The sequence below is a fragment of the Toxotes jaculatrix genome, chromosome 4 (genome assembly GCF_017976425.1).
Source record: "Toxotes jaculatrix isolate fToxJac2 chromosome 4, fToxJac2.pri, whole genome shotgun sequence".
Lineage (NCBI taxonomy): Eukaryota > Metazoa > Chordata > Actinopteri > Toxotidae > Toxotes > Toxotes jaculatrix.
This window is the reverse complement of record NC_054397.1, coordinates 2,616,341-2,640,306: the sequence shown is the minus strand read 5'-3', so window position 1 is coordinate 2,640,306 and position 23,966 is coordinate 2,616,341. Positions and strand designations below refer to the sequence as shown.

At 42.7% G+C, this 23,966-nt stretch overlaps 1 protein-coding gene across 2 annotated transcripts; it reads left to right on the top strand.

Moving 5' to 3' along the window:
* Positions 1–266: 266 nt before the first annotated feature.
* Positions 267–22,789, top strand: nacc1b (nucleus accumbens associated 1, BEN and BTB (POZ) domain containing b). 2 transcript variants are annotated; one of them, XM_041035709.1, is made up of 8 exons: positions 267–679; positions 6,446–6,596; positions 7,569–7,811; positions 8,679–8,900; positions 10,691–11,153; positions 12,273–12,570; positions 13,558–13,655; positions 13,892–22,789. In XM_041035709.1, the coding sequence occupies exons 2-8, from the start codon at positions 6,471–6,473 to the stop codon at positions 14,224–14,226; spliced, it is 1,785 nt and encodes a 594-aa protein (XP_040891643.1). In that variant the 5' UTR covers positions 267–679; positions 6,446–6,470; the 3' UTR covers positions 14,227–22,789. The 2 variants fall into 2 exon arrangements, with proteins under 2 accessions (XP_040891643.1, XP_040891642.1); XM_041035708.1 differs by having other exon boundaries at positions 10,688–11,153.
* Positions 22,790–23,966: the final 1,177 nt, after the last annotated feature.

Below are 23,966 nucleotides of genomic sequence, written 5' to 3'. Positions count from 1 at the left end.
GACGCCCTCAGTCCGCTCCGGGGAAAAAAAAAAAAAATAATAACGTTAACACATTGCTTCACGTCGGAGTTCCGCCAAGTGAACGTAGCCTGTGTGGCTTCCAGAGTCTCCCCATTTTTTGGTTAAGATTTAATAAATAATAATAATATATCACAAACGACATTTTGGGGAGGAGGGGGGGGGATAACGCGTGTCTGTCCCATATCGATAGCTGCCATTCGGCCTGGGGAGGAGGAGGAGGGAACTCGGTCTAAACGGACATCACACGGCACGGAACGAGTGGAGACGGGGAGAGCGCTGAACTGCTGAATATTTTATCCCCTGGACTATTTTTGTGGCAGATTTCGTGCCCCCGGTTCCTCGGACGATAAACGCGTGTGTGTGTGTGTGCTTGGGGGGAGTTGAAACCGGGGTTGACATACAAAATAGAGGAGAAGAGCTCTCCTTTTTTTTGTCCCTTTTCCGCTGCTGCCGCCCCCTCCCTCCCTCCGCTGAACGCACGCACACACCGGCCCGGGCCAGCCGAGGACTCCCAAATCCTACCGGGCATCGAGGCTGGCACTCGGCGGGGCACCGAGATCTCTGTCCCCGCTCTGATTGCCCTGCTGCCCCGCTGGTGGCGGGCTCTTTTCCTCCCGACGCTTCTACCGGCGAGACATCGGCTCTGCTAGACTTTCATGTGAGATTAATTGATGTATAATTGATGTGTATAAATAATAATTCGTTTTTGAAGTTTGAGCTCTGGTCGTGCTCAAGGGAGGCTACACTATAGCCACATTTTGGTGCTTGTCTGCCCACGAGTGTCGGTAAATAGAGGATTTTCAGCCTTAAGTGCGTTTTAAACTAAAAGCCACACAAGGCTGGGATTTATTACACGAAATTTAAAGGCATGTTTACCGATTATATGCTCATATGAAGTGTTTTACTAATGCCAGTGTTAGCCTTAGCTTTAGCTTGCTACTTGCTAACAGGCCACCTTTAACCTCCCTAAACCAGGAAACTGAATATGATTAGGTAGTGATTGATGTTGGTATCACAAGTTTGTGTTAGTGTTGATTCAGATACTTGCTTGGATTGATTATGTGCCAGCAATCTGACTGCAGTGATCAAGTTACTTTTTTGGTATTTGGGTGTTAGCTAGAGCATGTGGTTAGACTGCATAAAGTAAAACCAGAGTTTCTGGCAGTGGGGATGAATTTATAAAAAGTTGTAGAGGACACAGACAGACAGACAGACAGACACAGACACACAGTTTAGGATGGAGTCGGAGCATATAATGGGGCACATGGGGATTGCAGGGCAAAGGTCAAGTGGTGTGAATTAACTACCCTTTATGTTTCCTGGAAGTTGTTGTGACCTCTCTGACCTGTGAGGAGGCAAAGGTGGCGGATAGGATGTCCTTGGATGACATCTCAATGCTCTGCAGTGTGCTGAAATCAAATCAGGCAAGCAGTTTCTTGTGTGGAAGAAAAAGTTAGCTTTTAGGCTATCAAAATACGCTTGAGCAATTTGAGATTTTATGACAAATTCTGGTGTCCTGTTGTGAATATTAGCACAACCGCAGACTCTCTTGTTTCCCACTTTTTGGTTTTGTTAAGAGCATTTATGTGTTTGATTATTGAAGGAAGATTTTATTCACATACATGCTTTGTCTTAGCAGCTGTCTGCATATTATTCATATGATTGCACATATTTACACCTGAAAAAAAAACCCCACCAGCTATTGGTCGCTGAGAAGCCCTTCCGGGACACTTGTCGGTTCAATCTCTCGCTCGAGGCCACGAGAAGTGCAGATGTTAGGGAGCAGACAGTGTACATCATGCATTTTTAGTGCCTAGATTTTTTTCCCCGGAGAGTCCATAGGTCAAAACTAGCAACTTTTAATCGCAATCTGGCTGCTGTCAGAAAAGCTTATGTACTGTAACAAGCTTTGATGACATAGTAATCCACAATATCACTGAGATCATGATGCACTAATTAAAGTAGGAGTAATGTGTGTAAACAAATCCTGGATAAGACCCAAAATTCATGGAGCAAATTTCACTCTGAACAACTTCAGCTGAATTAGTATTAAATTGATGTAATATTGATTTCTTTACATTAACACAGACTGTCAAGGCACAAAAATGTGTCAAGGTACAATGGCAAGCAAACACTGAGTTGTTATGTCAGAACGTTATTGATTTTTAACAAAATAAGCAGGAGAAAACTCAATGTAATTTATACATTCAGGCGCTAATAGTGTTTTGATATGATGGGAATGTTATTCAGATCAGATTGTACAAAGTGCTCCCAGTACAATAAGCAGTCTGTGATCTTAATTGGTTTTGTCCAGAATAGGGCTGTATAATTAACTAAGCAGAATAATAGTGTAATGGAAGTTTACGCAATTCATACACATATTAATATTAGCAACTGGGATATTTTTATGCGTTTTGTGTGTCTTATTTCATTTGATTTGCTTGTTGCTGTAGAAAAAAACCCAGAGATGCTGCTAATCAGTGTTTTTATTTCAACCATAACAGTGTAGGTGCTAATCCAGAATTTTCAACATTTAAAAATAAAATAAAATCACTGTTAATAAAGTGTGTAGCTCTTGAGATCTGAATAGACATGCTTTACTCTTTCTCTTAGCCCAGTGCCTTAGTTACTCTGCCTCTATCTATCAAAATTAATTAGTAGCTATAAACTTAAAAATTAATTATGATGAAATGTTGATGGCCCCCAGTTCTCACTGCAGCCCTTACGTGGGCGCAAGGCAAGAGCTCAGGACTACTTTAGCCCACTTTTTTTTTTTTTTTTCAAACTTTAATTTTTCAACTAGGGAAGGCTTGGTGAGTCTGTATGCTACGGTACAGTAACACCCTGCTTCACATTCACACCTGGAAGCTTCCCAGTACAACCTCACTGTCTTTTGTTGTTTTCCAAGAAGCAGCTCTGCTGAAGGAGTTGGGATTTAAAGAAAAAAATAACCCACCCTCAGACACTTGTCTACAGTTTTATAATTCAGTGGTGTTTAGTGCATACCAGGACATAGTGTTTCTTTGTGAACGGTGTCAATTTACTTGTTTCGTTAACCTTGCTTTTCCTTTACCTGTCTTGTTTAAGTTTCTCATAAGGACTTTCAACATCCCCTAGATAATGGGTGTTTTTTTGTGCTGTATGCTGAATGTGAGTTAGACGGAAGGTTTTGCAACCAGAGACATTGTCATGATGTGTCATGCCTAGTTGTTCAGATAGCATTAAAACTGTCACCACCTACAGCGGATCAACAGAGGTTCAAGGTACTGCTGCACTGCACAGTTCTCTCCTTATTGTGGAAGTGGAGAAATCTGCATTTCTGCCTCTTCCCCCTCTGAATATGAAATGGTGGCTCTTAAAAAAGAGCTTTAACATTTGATGAAAAAAACAGAAAAAGTTGGTGTTGAATTTAAAATTAATGTGGTGCTATCCAGCTATCGCTTGATCAAGTTGTTTATTAACATTTGGCTTGTTAAACACAAGAAAAGGGGAATATAAGGTAGGGTTTTTATTGCTTTGTCCTTTATTCTCAATTTGGAATCCCCAATTTCCCTCCAAAGTGGTACATCTTGATCCCTCTCATAAATGTAGGTGGCTGAGGTATTTTTGCCCTAGGGCTGTTTTCAAGGTCGATTTCAGTGGGTATTGTTGTTGAATAATGTTTTTTATAGTGTGTAAGGCCAGTTGTGCTGCAAGTGGATTGTGTTTACATCTTCCAGCTGTGGAGGTAGCCATCCCATTCAAACTCTCAAAGTCAAGTTGGACGTGGATGTCGGTGCAGATGGTCCTGTAGTAAGAGCAGGCTGAAGGCAGCTGACTCAAGCTGTGCGGCCCAGAGTGAGAGGCCGTCCAAGACCTCAGAGCGACATTCACAACAGCCAATCAGGGAGATTTAATGAAATTAACACCCTGCGGTGCACAGCTTGTCAGCAATTCCCAACTGATTTTGTTACACTTATGATAAGTTGCAGTACAATTCTTCCTCCATCAAAGGCTGAACAGCTGAACTCCCGGATATAGTGCTCGGCAATACAGCAGTATTTCTTATTGAGCGTGTGTTACTGCACTCTTGTTTTGTTTGACTTGTAATACACAGTTTTGCTGAATACGTAATCACCACAAATCACTAACTAAATCAGATTTTTCCAGGAACAGTGTGTAACATACTTGAGATTGCAGCTGAAAGTTGGTCGTATCTGGACTTGCTATTGTCACACAGTCCAGTGTGATGGAGGGGATGGATGTTTGCAACCTTTTTTCAGGCGACCTATTTTTTTAAATGCTCCAACAACCCAGGCCTACAGTGAATGGGAATGTAGATAGTATTGACAATACAATGTGCGCATATATATGTGTGTGTGTGTGTGTGTGTGTGTGTGTGTGTGTGTGATGGTCAAAGACAAAGCTGAATTGAATGGAATTGGTTGATCAATTAGAAATTAGTTGTGAATTTCCCTTGGGGATGAATAAAGAATCTGCCTATCTATCCATCTATCTATCTATCTGTCTAACTGTCTAACTATCTAACTGATGATTATTTAATTGACAAGAAATTTAATTGTTTTAAGTAATCCGTTGGATAATGAAATTAAACATTTATAGGTTCCAGCCTCTCCATTATGGGGATCTGCAGTTTCCTTTTCTATCTCGTGTTATCACAAACTGAAGTCTTTTGGGTTTTTAATGGACGTTCAGGCAAAGTAAGCACTCCAAGTCATCATCTTGGGCTCTGGGAACTTCATTATCATCGATGCATCGGGCATTACGGTTGTCATTTGCAGCCCGAGCGGTGCAGCAGTGAAGCAGCTTACTGTACATACAATAGCTGTTGACAATTATGTTTTCTTTTATTGTAGACTAAAGCTTGGATGAATGAATGAAGGAATAATCTTTCTTTAACGTAAACCCTTAAACCTGTGGGCAGCAGCAGCTGTCTTTACAGAGAAATTGTCTGTTGGTTTATATATATATATATATATATATATATATATATATATATATATATATATATATATATATATATATATATATATATATATATATATATATACACATACACACACACACACACACACACAGAGACTTTGAATAACAGCAAACTACTGAGTTCTAGACATTCTCTGGACTTCTGGACTTCACAGACGTCAGATCAATGTTTTCTTATTATCATCAGTTTGCCTTTTTTTTTCCCTGTTTGGTCAAGCGAATGACCGTCTTCAAGTTTGACTTGAGTTTTCAGATCAAAGTTGTAAAAACGGTGAAATTCCTGCTGCTGCGCCCTCTCTGTGACCTCTGGGCTTCTGCTGTGGCGTCAATGCTGATTCTCAAGTGATGTAGCAGTCTGCTGTTTAGGTTACTAGGTCCTGTCTGCAAGTCTTCCTCCCAGTGGAGGGACAAGGCTAATCACCATAATAGTGTTTCCTATTAGTGGTTTGTTTTGGGTTGCGGCCAGTGTAGGAGCTCAGCATCATCTACTCACCACCAGCTACTGTCCAAATGACGCTGAGCTTTGTGTGTGTCCGCCAAGCTCGTACGCCATCCATCACTTGGAGATCATGATCTTGTTTAAAATGTATTTGCTCAGTAGTGTAGTGACTCACCTCTGTGTTCTCATCTGTTTACTTCTGCTCCATCGTACTTGGCGTTGGGGTAGTTCTATGTATATACTTATATACAGTGCATTTATAAACAAAAATAAAGGGTCCGTGTGAAAGTGATGCTCCCAGTCTTGAGAAAAAGATGATTTTAGAGATGGATTCCTTTTATTTTGTCACAAGTTTGACAGTTCCTCCACTTTTCATCAAAGGCTTCTTTGTTGGGTGGTGATGAAGACAAGTGAAATAGATGTGTTATGTAAGCGACTGTGTTTTGACTGAGAAGGAGCGACGAGAAAATAACAAAGTAGGCCAAAAACCACCAAACAGTTTATTAACTGTAAATTAGATGTAATGAAACAAGGTTTGAAAAAAAAAAAAAAAAAAGAGGAAGATGGCTTATATAACTGTCGCTGTTGGCCCAAAATTCTCTTTCATTCTAAGTTCATTTGGTACTTGGAATTTTGAATTAAAGTTGTTTAGCAAAAACCTAATTCATTAATCATCATACACTTTGCTTACCCCGTTTCTTTAAGTCTCTTTCCTCCCCGTCTTCCAGACCTTCTCTACTCTGTTATCCGCGTCTCATCACTCCTTTATTAACTGTGTTTCCTCCTCTCCTGCTCTGCTGTCTCATCTTGTCCTCGCGTCTGCATCGCGTCTCTGATGTCTGTCTACCCATTTCTGACGCTTCTCCTCACCTTCCCTTCAATCATCTATATGTCATCCCTTCATCCTACGTATCTCTCTCCGTGCTTCTGTCCTACATCCCATCCTCTCCTCTGTTTCAAACCTTTCAGTTCTAACTTCTACTTTTCTGTTTCCTGCAGACCCTGTGGTGCTGGGCAGAGCGTTATGGCTCAGACGCTGCAGATGGCGATCCCCAACTTTGGCAACAACGTCCTGGAGTGTCTGAACGAACAGCGGCTGCAGGGCCTCTACTGTGATGTCTCTGTGGTTGTCAAGGGACACGCCTTCAAGGTATGAAAAGAGGTTTTATACTGTTTTCTATTCAAGGATAAGCAGTATGTCCACAGCCCGTAGTTGTTGGTTACTGTACAACTGCACTTGTGTAACTGGTGGTGATTTTCCTAAAGAACTGCTTTATTTTTTCTAGGACAAGGGCCATTGGTCAACTTACCTGCTAAGTGATAAGCTTATAGTCTCAATAATTAAGTTATTATGTAAACCACTGCAGCGTTACCTTGAAATCTTGGAGTTTGAGAAGCAGAAGTGGCTTGAAAGCTAACTAATGTCTGCAGCTTTGTTTACTTTAGCCTTTTTCAAACAAGAAATAACTGGTTGAAGTAGAAATGGCATCAGAACTGTATAGTAAATGCACGAGTTTAAATAATGGCAGTTTTCATGCTTTTGCCTATATATATATATATATATATATAAAATGTGTATTATCTGTGGTGCTTTGGTTTTACTTTGTTGAGTGTTCCCTGGTGCTGTAGCGCTGCTTCTTAGGGCTACAGTAAAGTGTAATTAGTTCCACACTGGAAGTATTGACAAGACTTTGGTCAAAATCAATTGGTCAGACAGGAAAATATGGTTCAGGTCAAAATGGCCAGAGTCTTGCTTTAAATAATTTGTAATAGATTTTCTGAGCTCCATCTGGCCACCTCTCTCACAGGGGGCGTAAATCTTTGGCTTTGCCACTGTTCAATACACTTTCACTTTGTAAGGTCAGGAGTTAAAATTTGGCTGTATTTCAGAAGTTACTGCAATACAATGCGATATGATTCCCTTATAGTTTGGATACAGATTTGATATCGTCAGTACTTTAAAAAATAAATGATCTCTCCTGGTTGCAGTTGAATAAATCCACCAAAGTGAGATTAACTACAAAAATTTGTCATGAAGCTGTGATGTATCTTGATATGTACATCGAAACCAGTATACTTTTGCACCTTTATGACTTGCCTTTCCATGGTGTTTACCCCCCAGGCCCACCGTGCAGTTCTGGCAGCCAGCAGCTCCTACTTCCGGGACCTGTTCAACGCCGGGGGGAAGAGCTCGGTGGTGGAGCTGCCCCCGGCCGTGCAGCCGCAGAGCTTCCAGCAGATCCTGGCCTTCTGCTACACAGGACGCCTCAGCATGAACATTGGAGACCAGTTCCTGCTCATGTACACCGCCGGCTTCCTCCAGATCCAACAGATCATGGAGAAAGGCACAGAGTTTTTCCTCAAGGTAACCTGCTAATGGAGCTTTAATATGCAGTGATTTAAGACTTTCTCAGATTAATCCAGATGTGCAGCTGTTGGTAACGAGGTCGTAAGTACACAGGAATTTTAAATTCCAAGCTCTTCGTAGCACTAGTTTCTACATATTAAAAAATCCTGTAAATTGTAATCATGGATAGGAGATATGCCCGACATGAATGTAATTACATTTTGTGTGCTGCCACCATGGTACCTGTTGTGTGTGACATTATGAATGGTGTTATGTTGTCATGGGGGTGTCTGTGTTTGTAGATCTGATGAGATTTGGAGTGCCTTGCTGCATAAATCTGCATATTAATGAGGAAAACTGTTTTCCTTCAATGTACCCTTTCATAACCATAGACACAGAGTTAATATAATAAAAGCTTATGTGTTACTTGAGGAAAATACAGTATTTGCTACCGCAGCAAGGATGTTTGCGGGTCGTAAAAAATGCTAGTTATCAGACAGGGTCGTATTTTGTAGAGTTTTCTACTCCACCAGCCCCTTTGGCAAGGTACTAAGGAATTTTGGGAACTTGAGTTTGAAGCTAAAAATCAGTTCAGCTTGTAGTTTAATAAAAGTAGTTCAATTTGTACAAAAGAAGAAATACTCATTTTAGATTTGGGCTGAACCGAACTTACCAAAACCAAAACTTTTTTGATGTATTATTTAAGAATTATAAACCAGGACTGAAACTTTTTTCATAGTTAATAGGTAATCATTTTTGTTGGTCAGAAAATAGTCGAAAATGTGCATCAAAAGAGCCCGTAGCAAGGCAGCTGCCTCACCTGTATGTCATAGGTAATGGTATGAAAGGAAAGTTTGACCCTTCTTTATATCACCACACCTTTAGGTCTCATCTCCAAGCTGTGACTCCCAGGGTCTCCACACTGAGGAGACCCCACCCTCTGAGCCTCAGAGCCCTGTCACTCAAACAGTGGCAGGGGGCGGAGTCGGTGTTGTTGCCACAGCCGCAGGAAGGCCTTCCTCTTGTCTGACGCCTCTACCCCTGGTGTCCAAGGTGAAGACGGAGCAGACAGCCACCACACCTCAGCCCACCCCACAGCCGCAGCAGGTAGGCCATGTCTGATATCTTAAAACAAGCAAAGCGTTGCTCCGGTAAAGAAATTAACAGCATGGAGGCTTTATCTATGTGTGAGTTATGTGTGTTAACCTGAGAAAAAAAAAGAATAAATCATGTGGAGGTGTTTCTTTGAGTTTGAGATTTGAAAATTCTTTGATAGAAAGCTTGCTCCCAGTAACTCCGACTACAAAAAGTCATTTAGCCGTTGTAAAGGCAGCTGGAAAGCTTATTTAGAATGCGTTATATGCCTGTATTTTGTTTGACAAATCATAACCTGGAGGTTATTTCTGAAAAATAGCATAGATAGTCTCAAAAATATTTTAGCCAAGGACATGAATTGTATAAGAGCTTAGAGGTCGTCATTTAAATTGCGCACAGTCAACCACTTTATATGAGCTTTAAATGGAGATGGTGAAGAGCCTTAATACTGAGAGACATGTATGGTCTGTGTTTTAATCATATTGCCATTCGTATTAATGAGCGGTGGGTGTTAAAATAGCATAAAACTGTAGTAATAAAACTTAATTTACTGTCACATAATAGCGACTTAAATCAAACAACAGAATGGCTTTTTCATTTATGTCGTTTTTTTGAGTTTCTGTTGAAAAGAAAGGTGAGCCAGAACCTGGTAAGCTCATTGAAATTCTTGTGCTTTCAGCGCTGCTTCACATTCATTATTAGCTGCTCTGAAAGTTTAGAGTCAAGTTGGAAGTTGGAAACTTGCCCACTCTCTTAGACAACAAATAGAAGACTGTAAATCTTTATTTATTTATATATTTATATTTTTTTCAATTGTGTGTTGAGTCAGGTTAGATGAAATGCAGGTGAAAGAGAAAGTGGAGAAACCAGGGGGAAGCACCTGTTGGCTGGCTCAAAAATGGACACCATTCGATGCCAGGTTCTAATCTGCATATGAGTTATGTTATGAGTATGTGTTCACTACAGTGGGAGAGCCACGTGTGAGCAAAGATTTTTGATTTATACATGCAGGTAGCATTATATGCACAGATTTGTTTGTTTGTTGGTTGTCTCAGGAAGCAGCAGCGTTAACATGCCCTGCTGCTGAGAAACCTTGTTACTTCTGAGAGATAAAATCTGAAATGTGGCTGAAACTGAAAATAACAACTGAAAAATGATTTTTGAAAATTTATCTAAGCTTTATCTTCATTCATTCGTTAGAAGAATTGGTGTAAAAAGGGAATAAGCGAGCTGCTCTATCATCATTTGAATGAGATGCAGTGAATGAAAGTCTCTCCAAATGGTCGCTTGATTTGTAGCTGTTACTGAAAGTCAGTAAACCTAAGACCAAAGGCTCTAAGTTGGCAACACTGACTCTAAAAGCCCCCCCTGTTGACGTAATAGAAACTGTTTGCGCTAATTCATTTTGAAAGCGCAGTGGCCAACGGGGGAGCTCCAACGAGCAGCCAGCCGACCAATGGTGTAACCTCTTCGCTCAGTCAGCAGCAGACATTGGGCAGACGTGCTCTTCGTTTCAGGCGAGGCAGTGAGCCTCCATTATAGTAAACGGGTTCATTAGTGAAATATAATTTCTGATATCATTTGAGAAGCTTAACATAAAGGTTGTACTAATCATGTTTCGGCCACAGACAGATGCTGAGTAAATTACATGAATTTCATTATTGTTGCATTGGCTCTTGTAAATTAGTTGGGTTATGTTTGTTGGTTGCTGGCTGTGAGTTGTCAGTTTTTTAAACTTGTCCGGAGCGTTGCAGTCCGGTGGTGGTGATTAACTGGTATTCCTCTCTCCTCCTCCTCAGCAGGAGGGCTCTCCCTACTCGGTGGTCTGCACCCCTGTGGCCAAACGGCTGTGGGAAGGGGGCAACCGTGACGGGGGAGGGGGGTCTGGAGGAGGCGGAGGAGGTGGGATGAGGAAGGCTGCACGTTACTCTTCCTCCTCCTCCTCCTCCTCGTCCTCCAACAACACTACCCAGGATGCCTCTGGACGTGGACCTGCGGCCAATGCTGGGGTGGTAGGTGGCGGCAGCGCCACTTCAGTGGGAGGAGCCGGACTCAACAGTAACCATAACAACAATAACAACAACAACGGTGGGACCCCTGAGGGCACGAGCCCGGGCACACTGAGCATGTACACCAGTGACTCGCCGATCAGTTACCACGATGACGAGGAAGAGGACGACATAGCGGACGATAGCGCCGAAGAGCAGTACAGACAGATCTGCAACATGTACACCATGTACAGCATGCTGAATGCCGGAGCAGCAGGTAAGCTCTGACAGCAGGTGAATACATAAGCGTCTGAGTGCGTTTCAAGGTTACTGTGTTTTCATGGAAATCTAAAAGTTCTTATCTTCTGATCTCTGTAAGCCTTGCTGTCGTGTGTCTTACGAATATGGGTCCTGGAAAGGTTGTTTATCCAAACCTCTCAGTGGTGGAGGATGTGGTGGAGAATGAAATGTTCAAAACCTGTGGAAGTTGTGGATCCTGCCCTGAGCTTATGAATTGTTTGCGGTTTATTTAATCAAAAGTTTCAGGACGATCAGATGGTTGTTTTGGATTTGAACGTTCAAAACGCAGATGATAAACAGAAGCAAACCGTTTATTCAGAATACAGGAGAAATGTGCATCAAGCTGAACAGCCCCATCAGCAGTTTAAACAGAAACATGGATAAACGTTGTAAGGCGTTCAGGTCCTTCCTCGGGACCCACATGCATCTCCACTGACCTAGAACTGAATTATCAGAGTTTGATATCCAGCCCGCCCTTCATTCTCTAACTTCGACTGAATAAAGCATGAATAAAAAACACTTTGGGATATGCACCGAAGGAATTTAATGCATGAATGGAGGCAAAGAATCACCCGATGCAAAGTGGAGTGTAAGTGCCCCTGTGTTACAGTCCTTTTAACACACACTTTAGGGTGAAATATCTCACTTATACCATGGTTAGATGCCAGAAAATAAATTTCAGTTAGAGTTGCACAAATCGTCTGTGTACTGTTTAAACATTCTGCCTCTGTATACTAATTGACATTCGTAATTAATTTTAGCATCAACATATGGACTCATAACAGTAATTTAATTTGAGCTCCAGTGTGTGTTGTCCGCACACTAAAGCCAATCAGAAACTTGTACTCCCCCAGAACATGGTGTAAAACTGTTAAAACCATTGTGTAACTAGGGCTGGGCATCAAAACTCATATTTTTGGGGATTGACCAGTATGAAACTGTCAAGTGCCCAAGCTGCCAGCAGTCGTCAGATTAAGATGTTATATCTACTCTGACACTCTGGCACAGGAGACAGTAAAATGTAAAATTAAACGCACTCTTAAATCTAAGTTAAAAAAAAAAGAACTGACAGCAGTCCACCATCCTCCCTCCTTAGTGGTCGGGGAGAGGGTGGAGGCCCTGCCGGACTTGGCCCCAGACTCGGGCGGCGGGCGGGGAGGCAGGGGGGCGCGGTCCCGGCAAGACCTGGCGTCGCTGCCCGCCGAGCTCATCAGCCAGATCGGGAACCGCTGCCACCCGAAGCTGTACGAGGAGGGAGACCCGGCCGAGAAGCTGGAGCTGGTGAGCGGCACCTCTGTGTTCATCTCCCGTGCCCAGCTCATGAACTGTCACGTCAGCGCCGGCACCCGCCACAAAGTGCTGCTCAGACGCCTGCTGGCCGCTTTCTTTGACAGGTCAGTGTCCACAACATTAAGTTAAGGGCAGATGAAAGAAAATTGTGAAAAAACACAAAGCTTTAACACTGGAATACTGACAGGGTTAGTGTTTTAATCATCTTTTTTTTTTGTATGGAAAATGCCATGTAAATTATTGCTTTGCTCACACGTTTTTGACCGACAAGTCAAAAAGTGAATTTTATGTGACTTGCTGTCATGTGCTGCATAACTGTCACACGCACAAAACAGAAGTAAGAAATGTCAAGGCTTGAAAATGCAGAAAAATACTAAGTGAAGCAGGAGCAGACAAGGCAGACAGAGGGAAAGCTGAGTTACCAAAGAGTCTGGGATGCACTGACGACTACAGACCTGTGCTGGAAAACTGTGCAAGTGTCTTTTCCTTCAGTCAGACCTGTGGTTTGTTGAATGTCAGTGTGAGTATGGCTCACAGGGCTGTTAGCTCAGGGATGAGCGGAACACTGAGGATTGAACTGCGTGGATCATAGATGCAAACACTTCTGTTGGAAACCACCAAGTTACTGCTGAGGATCACTGTCTGTCTTGTTGGCAGCAGCAGGAAAAAACAGAAGTGTGAGGGTTGACATGGTTCACAAAACTATAAAGTACATAGTGAGATGTAGTCTGTCTAAAAAAATGTGTGGTTTGTGGGTTAGTGTATTATTAGGTGTGGGTGTGTATTAATTTTCCCTCTCGATTGATTTGCCAATTGATTGTTTAGTCTGCAAAACATCAAAAACTCTGAAAACGTGTCCCTCACAACTTTGCAGAGCCAAAGGTGATATTTTCAGATGGCTTGTTTCGTTTAACCGAACAGATTAAAGCCCTTCTTCACTCGATTGTGTATGTCAGCGTGTCGTTTAGTTGCCTTAGCTGCCAAAGAATCCTGTTTATAAATTAAAATAATAAAAGATTTTTTTTAATGAATACCTTCTATCTGTTGGTGATTTGAAGTTTGTGGGGGTTTCTTGTTTCATCCTTTCTTAGGAGCACTCTGGCCAACAGCTGTGGAACTGGCATCCGCTCTTCGACCAACGACCCAAGTCGTAAACCCCTGGACAACAGAGTTCTGCACGCTGTCAAATGTGAGTCAGGCAGAGACACACACATAGTCTCTGATATTTACTGTGAGTTACATCCTAGTGAGAATTCAGAGCAGCCGGCAGGCAGTTATTGCCGTTTGCAGCTTTGAAATATACATTTTAAAACTCCTCACCATCCTGTCTTCTTCTTCTCCTTTTGCCGCTGGTGTTTGCCCTGTGTGCTTTTTTTATTTATCCTTCCTCTCTCTTCCTTTTTTCGCCTCTTCTCCTTCTTGCAGTTTACTGCCAGAATTTTGCGCCGAGCTTCAAGGAGAGCGAGATGAACGCCATTGCGGCCGACATGTGCACCAACGCCCGCCGTGTCGTCCGCAAGAGCTGGATCCCCAAGCTCAAACTGTTGATGGCCGACAGCGACGCCTACTCCGCCTTCCTGGCCGACAGCGTGAAGATGGAGGCCGACGCGCTGGGGGCAGAGCAAGGCTTTGACCCTGCCTCCCTGGAAGCCGTGGCGGCGGCAGCGGCGGCGGCCGCCAACAGTAATGAAGCAGGAGGTGGAGTCACGCCAGCAGACACCCTCCAGGGGGCGGGAGGAGACGGCAGCACTTTGTTTTGAGTGAGTGAACGGACAGATAGATGAATGGACAGATGGACAGATTGATGGAGGGAAGGGATGGCATTTCTCTGGGGTGATGAGTAGAGAATGGTGGCCACTGTGGTCATGGTGACAGTTTTCACTCCTCCCCTCGCTGCCATGCATTTGGGGATCTGTTTTTTCTTTTACACATCTTTCAGTCAGTTTGTTCTGCTTTTCTTCCTTCGTTTGTCCACATTTCCGTCTCTCTCCACGGCCCAGAATGCCTCATTTCGCGTTGTTCCTCCCTCCTTTTCTGGTGGAGAGAGATAGAAAGGCAGCAGGGAAAGGTAGCAGAGGGAGGCAGTTAGTACACCCCACCCTCCCACCTCCTCCTCCCGCTGCAACCTTTCCAGACCTGATAGTTTCAGCCTTTATTTTTGATGTTTTAAAAGTGCGTGCTGTCAATGAGGCCCTTTTCTTACCACAATCAATCACAGACATTCCCTGGGGAGGGGGGGGTGGGGGGAGGGGTAATCCTGTTTTGAGAAAGTGATATTTCCTTTCCCAAACTCCAGTAACACTGTTGTTTTGATATTGAATGTATGCGTGGCGAAGCATCCGAACCGCAGCGTTGCAAGTCAGTGGAGGCTGAGTGACATTGTAGAAAGCCCTTTTTCTTTCTTGTTTTTTTATTTGTTGGTTTGTTTTGTTTTTGTTTGTTTTTTTTTGTTTTTGCTTTACTGCATCTGGAGGGCCAGATGAAAGCTTCTCTGAAAGCGTGGGGTTGATGAGGTCAGGGGTTGAAATGAATATTAATATGTATATTGGCATGGTTTATGATCTCCCCGACCTCTGGCCGACCCCCAAGAACCCTGCTCTTTAACTCCTGCCGGGCATGCTGGGAAGCTGACTCACCAGCCGCTAGAGAAATGCTCGTGAATTCTCACGGACTTTGTCGGGAAGCTGGTCAGCAGTTTCATTTGTTAGCGAGTGTTTGGATTTGTCGGCCAGTGTAGTGGCAGACTAAAAAAAAAAAAAAAAAAACAGTAAGATTTGCTTGACTAAACCCCCCCAGCCTTTCCTACTTTTTGACCCTTAAACAAAAAAATTTACCCATTTCAGTTTGTTTACTTTTTCTGTTTAAATTTTTCCTTTGTGTGGGTTTTTGCCAAGGCTCCTTGTTACCGATGATTGTCAAAGAGTTTGCACTGTGTTATTTCCTGCGGTATGAGTACAATCGAACTACGTTTTTGTACGTATAAGAAAGAGAAAAGGGGTGGTTTTATTTAAAAAATGAAAAAAAAAAAAGAAAAAACATTAGCTAAAATCCAATTTATATCTCCGTTTATCACCCTTTTTTTTTTTTTTTTTTTAAATCTGAAGGAAAGTCAAGAAATATCCAAAAGCAAATTTCTGCCTGTGATCTTAGGAATGGGTTGTGTGTGTGTGTGTGTGTGTGCGTGTGTGTGTGTGTGTGTGCTGATACAGTGGCAATGCTCTATTGTTTTCAACTCATTTTAAATTGTTTTCCCTACGAATATTCACAGCCATGCCCGTTAGCAGCACAAGTTTCCACAGGCTCGCTGCCTGGATGCGTGCTCGCCTGGCATGGACAAAGGTGCTAATTCAAGCATTGGTACATGGCAAGAAATACGGCTCTGTGTGTGTGTATGTGTAGGTGTGTATTTAAGCAGCCACACAGTTTGTTTGTGTGCTGCAACTGAGAGAGAGAGAGAGGGAGAGAGAGAGAGAGCGCGGGAGGCCAGACGGCGTGTTTTCACACACGCTTGGTCGATTAATTCACCCATCACTGCAGTGAGCACACATACATGCTAATACGCATTTGGGCGCTGTCAGCTGCATCGGCTACAGTACACCACAGCGACGTGTGAATTAAAGGGGAATTACACCGAAGCAGACCTGAGAGGCTGCTGCTTGTCACATGTAGGCAGTCAGCTAAACTTTGTCCTGTGTTTGACGAGGCCACAGTCGATCGGTTTGAAAAGGTAAACTTCCACTGAACTTGCTGAAAGTTTTGTTTGTTGGTTTGACAGCTAGGTGCCCGGCTTTATGTGAGCTGTTCAGAATTATAAAGACAAAAGCTGCCAAATAATGGAAATCACAGAAAGGTTTTGGCATAGAAACAACCCTGAAAGTCACATTTGCTTTTGATACTGGCACGGCTGAATGGCAGCTTTTAGAAAAAAGTATAGAAGTCGATCATTTATCTTTACAGAAAAAAAAACAACCATTTGACCTCCAGAATACAGCCGATTCAGTTTGAGGTTGAATACCAGGGCTCCAGGTGAACTTTTTGATTTTGTTGCCACTGATATTTTGGTCCTCAGCAGCATCGTGGTGTCTCAAATGGATGTTCAGATGTTCCATCCACCGGATTTTAGTTTCAGTGATTCAGTGAGAGCTCAGTCTCAGTCTTTTAATCATAAACTCAATCCCAGACAATCAATATAAAGTCAGTCTTCCCTTATGAGAGATTTCACACCTCTGTGTGTTTGGCATTAGAGAATGATGAGGCTAATGAAAGGAGGAGTGTGAATAACATGAGAGCAAAGGTAGCCAGTGGTAAATTAATGTGCTCTATCTTATGATCAGTCCCCAAACTATGGCAGATTCAGACAAATATCAAATCCTCTTTTAGGCCAATGATGGGGACTGGTGGTAGACTGACTTGTTGATTACATCCAGGCCACAAAAGGCGGTTTATTGCCTCACGCCAAGGTGCAGTGGCACAGTGCTGGTGTGCGCTTGTTCTGTTAAAGTATGCACTGCTCTGAGACCAGAGCAGTGCAACTGAAGATGGTGACTGTTGTGAAGTCTTTAAAATGTCACGCGAGCCAGTTATCGGTCCCCACCTTTCATCTCCGTAACTTAAAATCAGGAACGCTGATAATAAAGCTTAGCTGGTCCTGAACTAAACTACTGATGGTAACGAGTGAAAGAAGAAATCAGGCTGAGGACTGCGGGCATCGGTCGTATTACAGTGTGAAGTTTTCAGGTACAGTGAGCTGCCAGTAGTTATCCAGTGTGACGTTATTAAGAAACTGGTGACATACCAACATCCATTTTGGTGATTTATCTTTTATTGAAAGTTTGGATCGCTTATTTATCACTGCGTAATGAAAACATAAAAATAAATATTTTGTAAGTGGCACTAAGATGATGAAAGTTTCCCTCTGGAGCCCCGAAAGCTGAATTCTGGCGACTTATTATTAATTATTATAACTAGTGAACTAGTTGTCCCGAAGATTGTCAGTCTGCTGTGGTGGATCGGGCACAGTGGTCAGTGGATACCACCGTATTACTTTCTTACTGAAAGGAAATGTCCCGTGTCAGCTGCAGGGGGCAGCAGTCTGCCGTCAATGTCGTGTTTAGTGCCGCGATGGTTAAAAAGAGAATGCGTCGAGTGTTAAATCTGAAAAATAATCCAGCTCCTACAGGATCAGCTGCTTACATTCACTTTTAAATGATCTGATTTCTGCTGTTTTTATGTACCACTGTGTTCAACATGCATATCTGCCAGAACCAAACGTATTGGTACATTGGATTACTGTTGCCTGGTGTGAAAAAACATCATATCGTATCAGAAAGAGCTGTGTTTTTTTTTTTTAAGCATCTCCAGGACTCAAACTTTAAATCCCAAATAACAACACATATTATAGATTTGTTTTATTATAAATTAGATTATAAATTATTCATTTTTTGTTTTCTTTTATGAATATTTGGCCTGTTTTAGTGGGGGCTTTTTTTCCCCTTAAAATGAGAAGAAACCTCAAGCACCTTAATGCCAGTGTGGCAGAAAGTGGGCAAGTGGAACTGTTCAGTGTCACTGTTACAGGTTTATAATGATGTTTGCGCCACACACACACACGCACACACCGATCCTGAAGTTGAAGGGTCTGTTGTTAAATTGCCTCGTAACACAGAAATGGGGCTGCACACAATCAGAGCATTGAAACCCCCCAGAGAAGAACCAAAAATCAGCCTCTGAGGCGTCGTCTAACCGGTCTTCAACTGAACCAGTTTTTTAGACCAGTGTTATTAAAAAAAAAAAAAAAAATGTGCTTGTTTTTTACGACCTGGCTTTTAAGGAAAGATGTTTACTTGACTTGTTTTTTATATATATATTTACATGTATATCAAGTTTTTTTTTTTTTTTTTTAGTATTTCTTTTGAAAAAAAAAAAAGGCTATCAGTCAAAGAACCCTTGATCCTGAGACGAGCACCTAAAGGGCGAGAGGGGGAAGTGGGAATTTAGGAAGGTAACTGGGGGTATCATTGTTTTTAATCCCAGCCCTGCCCCACCCTCTATTCTGGAGCACATGGTACGATCCGTGGAGACTTAACCAAGTTCAGTTACTGAGGACAGATGCAAGAACAAGTGTGAGAGATAAAGAAAGCAAAAGAATAAAAAAAAAAATGAAGAGAGGCAGAGAGGAGGGGGGGGGAGAAAGAGGAGACAATTTGCACATTATTGTTTTGTTTTCCTTTTAAAAAAAAATCTTTTTATTCCAATGCTTTGTTTAAAACCGCCGCCTTAAGTAAGAAAAAAATTCTGAGAGAGATAGAGAGGGAAGAAGAGGACAGTCTGAGCCTCCCTCGAGAGGAGGGACGAATGAGGAGGAGGAGGAGGAGGGAGGAGGAGGGGGGTGGCTGGGACGCTCGGATGATTTGGTGTGAATGCATGCATGCATACTGGTGTGTACGTACGTGTGTGTGTGTGTGTGGGGGTTTTTTTTTGCAGGGTAGGTTTAGGAGCTGTTTGTAAAGGCTTTGTGTGCGTGTGCATCTGTGGGTGAACATACTGCGTGGGCGTATTTTTAATGTTTGTGTGTGTGTGTGTGCATATTAATGTATGTACGCAGTTTTTTTTTTTCCCTCTCCTCTCGCTTCCCTCCATCTCCATTTATGGCATGTTAATGTCTGCCTCCTCACTCGACAGAGCTTTTGACAGTGGTACAGTGTGTGTGTGTGTGTGTGTGTGTGTGTGTGTGTGTGTGTAATGCGCATGCCTATGCCAGGCTGGGTCTGCCTGCGTCTCGATCTATGTGCTGCATACGTGTGTGTCTGGCTTCATGTGGCGACTGCGCATGTCTGTCACTGTGTGTGGGTGGTTTGGGTGCTCAGCTCTGCAAGGTCTGTATATGTATGCGCGCGCGTGTGTGTGTGCATGCGTGTGTGTGTGTGTGTGTGTGTGTGTGTGTGAGTGGGTGGTATGTGCGCAGAGGTTGAGATGACTGGCTGTTTGTTTTTGTCTGCCTCAGAGAGCGGCATACCTTTTTTTTTTCCCCTCTCTGCCTTACACACACATCTGCAGAGTCACATATCCATATCCACAGTACAGAGTCTATACATGTGTGCCATATCAAAGCTGCAGATATATTGCGGCCATCGTTGCACATTGTGGCTGCAGCACTATTGTCCCCCTGACAAGCATTTTTTTTAAATAAAAATCATTTAAATGTAAAATTTCAAACAGAGACTGAGCGCTTCTGTCGGCTGCTCTGTTCAGTTTTTTTTTTTATCCTACAGATTCCCTCCCTAAATATCCCGTCGCCGCCTGGTAAACATCCTGTACTCCTGCACGAGGCAGCAGCACAACCGCAGCCCGGACACTTAGACACTTTTTCCCTCCATCTCTTGTTTTTTTTTTTCTTTTTAAATCTCAGTTCTCTTTTACCTTCCTCCGTCTCTGTCCTCGACTGCCTCTCCACTTTTCTCTGTTTTCTATTTTCTTTTGTTTACATCTCTTTTTGTCTCATCTCATTATGTACATGTCTCCCTCTCTCTCTCTCTCTCTCTCTCTCTCTACCCCCATCACACCACACACACACACACACACACACACACACACACACTCACAGGAAGGAGCTAAATAGTGTTGGTCCCTTGTTGCTTCATTACGTGAACCATCATTTTCCATCTACCGCTGCTTCATTTCTGTGTCGACTCCATTTTCCTCATAGAATGGGAGCCCCTGCCAAATTCTCACCCGTATATCTGTGTCCCCGTGTGTGTGTGTGTGTGTGTGTGTGTGTATGTACGTGTGGGTGAGCGTTTGCTGTCTACAACAACAACAGATGGGGCTGCCAAATATGTTGCTGCGTGTGTGTGTGTGTGTGTGCACGTGCATACATGTGAGCTGTTTGAATGCAAATATGCAACTAAATGGGCGTAGGTACGTTTGACCAGGCACATCAGTGCATTGTGTGTGTGTGTGTGTGCGTTCGTGCTGCCCACCCCCCTCTCACCGGGACACTGTGGTCCGATTGTGTAATTTTTGTGTTTACTGCACTTTTAATAATCAGACTATTGATGAGGAAGGTCTTTCTGTCCCTATATTCCGACCAATCAGAATGTCCACGTGAGAGACGCAGCCAATCATGAAGCGAATATCGACCAGACTGTTGAACCAAGTGACCAAGTGTGGTTAAAAAAAAATAATTCTAATCATCCTAGACTTGAGTAGTGAGGAGGAGGAGGAGGAGGAGGGGGGTTCTTTTCTTCCTGAGGAGGAGATGTTTGTTAAGAATCTCCCAGGACAGATGAGGCATTGCGGCAGTCTGCCGTCACATGAGCGAAGCCACAATCCAGACAAAGAGTGAGAGAAGTAAGAGAGAGGAGACTAATGACAGGGAGGAGGAGGAGGAGGAGGAGGTGATCGTCTCTGGCCCTGTGCCACCAAGATAAATACCTGGGTGCTTGTTTGTTTATGTAGCGTGGCGTTTTGCAGAGGTGTGGAGTCGGAGGCTGAATAAATAAATGGTAGATTTGCCTTAAAATCCCCTAAGATGACCCCCCAGCAAGACAAGCAGCCACTTAGCGGCCGCAAATGGAGAAATCCAGAGAAAGAGTAAAGCTTCCTAAACTTTGGCTAAGATTTTGTCTGGAGAACATGAAATATTAGCTTTTTTTATTCCCCCACAAAGTTGAAATTGCACTAAATATCTGTAAAAGAGTGGAAAAACACGTTTAATGTCCAGAAACAATTTTGGCTGAATGTTTTACCCCGCTTTCCTTTTGAGCACTGCGATATGATAATGTGAAGACAATTTTCCTGCAGCTGCAGAGGTGATTTGGCCTCGTAAGGCAGTCAGTTCGCCCAGCTGTTAGATTAAGACATTTTTAAACCAGTTTGTCAAATTTCAGGACAAAAAGTCATGAAAACAAGAGGCAGAGCAATCAACAAATCAATAATAGTTAAACGCAGCTTTTGTTAAAATCGTCCAGTTACCCCAAAAATATCAAAAATGCATGTTTCTGAATTGTGTCTTATTTTCTGATGACCCCTTGGTTTCCTCTGCAGGCAGGGAACCTCTGTAGCCGTAGTATTAGAGCTCAGTATTGTTTTTACAAAAAGTCTCAGTGTCAGCTTTAACCCTCTAACACAGGCGGGAAACCAAGATAAAAGTTTAAAGTTTTGTAATTTTGAAAAATGATTTTCGTTGCTGTGCAAGATTTTGAAAAGAAAAGAATGTAGAAGTGATAGTGCAGGGTTAAGGCAGATCCATCGCGCTCTTTGTCCGAGATTGCGCTCTGTTGGTGCTCGGCCTGTTCTCCCGGGGTGTCGGGTCGTCTGGGTGCACGGGGTTTCGAACTGGGTTTTACATCCAGGGATTTGAAGATAAAGTTAAGAAAAATTTGGTGCGTTTCCAACAAGCACAGCGAAAGGGATATTTTCTTTAATATCTGTCTGTGTCTTATTTTATTTCCTCTTTGATTTGGAGGAAACGTTACAAGCCAGTAGCTGGATGCTGCTGAGAGGAGAAAGGAGAGAATGAGTTTCATAAGGAAGTTTTGAACACTCCTCTGCCCTACAGAGAGCAAAAACTGCATCTGCCCAGTGCGGTGGGCCGTAAATCACAGAATAATTTTTTTTTTTTTTTTTTTTTCTTTTATGAAACACAAAATGCACCTGTGACTTTTTAACCTTTTGAAAGTCATCACAGGTTAGATCTTTTTGCCTCTATGTAGGGCAGCTATGTCTGAGCACAGATGTATGACTAAAGGTTGAGCGGGGCCAGAGAAGACATTTTTATGTTTTGTTTTGTTTTGTTTTTTAAAGCGATACATGTTTGTCGCACTTTTAGAAGAGCTTTGTACACATTTCAGAATTTTTCTTTTCGTTTTACAGTTTCATTTTCTGTTGCTATTGTGTTTTTGTTTTCTACTTTTGAGCTAGTGTACTGTAGTCCTTGAAAGTTATTTTAAAGGAGATGCTACTAATAATTCAACATTAACACCTGTATGTAGAGTTGCCAAGTTGTGTTAAAAAAAAATTTAAAAAAAGAGAAAGTGGAGACATGGTTTAGCTGTAAAATAGTTTAGAGAAAGAGAACCACATATTTTTGCATTGCGATTGTTGTATGACTGAGGTGCTGCAGGTGGGAGGGTCGAGGGTTGGGGTTTTAATGCTGGACCAGATGTTTGGTTTTTACTGTGCTGCAGCTGTTGTCGGGGCAGGATCAGGACCTGCAGAAAGCAGATGGACGGGCCGACTGATAAACAGATGGACAGTCGAGGCAAACAAAATGCTGACGGGCTCACTTCATTTTTAAGGCTACAAGTCTGAATGTCTGTTTTTTTTAAAAAAAAAAAAAACTCATCATGGATAAAAAATTAGAAATCGACCCAAAGTAAGTTTACTTGACCTGGTTCTTGGACCAGCTTCCTCAAAGAATAAGCTACTGCTGCTTGAATGTTTTTTTTTTTCTTTAGACACCACCTGGTTTCTTACTGCAGCTACTGCTACTCAGAGAAGGTGGGTGGGGCTCTGCAGCTGCATTAGCTGTCAGTTCCACCAGGGGGCGTGACTCCAAGAGGCAGTGATCCTACACAAGCTACGATTGTAATGAAATAGTCTCGATCACTGTATTCATCCGAGCACCTTAACAGCAGACCGCCGGAGGTTTCTGCTGCTCATTTTACAAATCCGACACAAGACATAAAACCCGCCAAAACGTCCACTTCCTGTGGGCCAAGATGCCAAATAAAGTTGTCAGTGGATTGAAAGTTGCTGGCATGACTTCCAAAAAAAAAAAAACAAGAGCACTGTCGCTATCTGAGCTTTGACTCGTCCATCGTTTGTCCGTCAGGTTTTCACTCCTGATCTCTGCGTTGGCTGCCGATCCACAGAAAGGAGCGAAAGTGACGAGGAGAGAGTGGAATAATCTTTTTTTTTTTTTTTTTTTAAAAAAAAAAAAGCAAAGCACCTTTGGGCGAGCGCTCAACTGCCCCGGAGAGCCAAAGCCCTCTGCACCTTTCTGAGCACGCTCACTATGTCACTTCCTGTCTGTGGGTTGGATGCTGGTGTCAGAAGTGGGACTGTTGTTGATTTTGGGGGTGGGAATCGAGATGTAATGTGAGGGTTCTTTTTGTAAGTTCCTTATTTTTGTTGTTTTTATCTTTTTGTACTATTATTCCCTTTTTTATTTTGTATGTTTGTTTCCTCCTCTCTCTTTAATGATATTTGTTGTTTACTGTAAAAATGATGACCATGATGATGATGATGATGATGATGTGCTCATTGACCTGTCTCCCCCCAGGTGGGAAATGGGAGCATAGACTGTGCAAACTCTCCTCTGCACAGGGGGGTGGGAGGAGGAGTTAAAGGGGGGAGTGGGGAGAGTTCAGGTGGGTTAGGGGTATCAGTAAAGGGTGAGGGTAGGAGTCGATTCAAACAGGGTTCCTATACAGATCTGGAAATTGGCAGGAAGTGAAATCGGATCATTCAGATCACCAAGAAAGGTGTGAACGCACTG

Excerpts from the sequence above, each read along its gene's own strand:
- nacc1b (XM_041035708.1), top strand. The coding sequence starts at position 6,471 with ATGGCTCAGACGCTGCAGATGGCGATCCCCAACTTTGGCAACAACGTC. Across the intron at positions 8,901-10,687 it reads CCACCCCACAGCCGCAGCAG|CAGGAGGGCTCTCCCTACTC; the intron begins GTAGGCCATGTC and ends CCTCCTCCTCAG. Across the intron at positions 13,656-13,891 it reads AGTTCTGCACGCTGTCAAAT|TTTACTGCCAGAATTTTGCG; the intron begins GTGAGTCAGGCA and ends TCCTTCTTGCAG.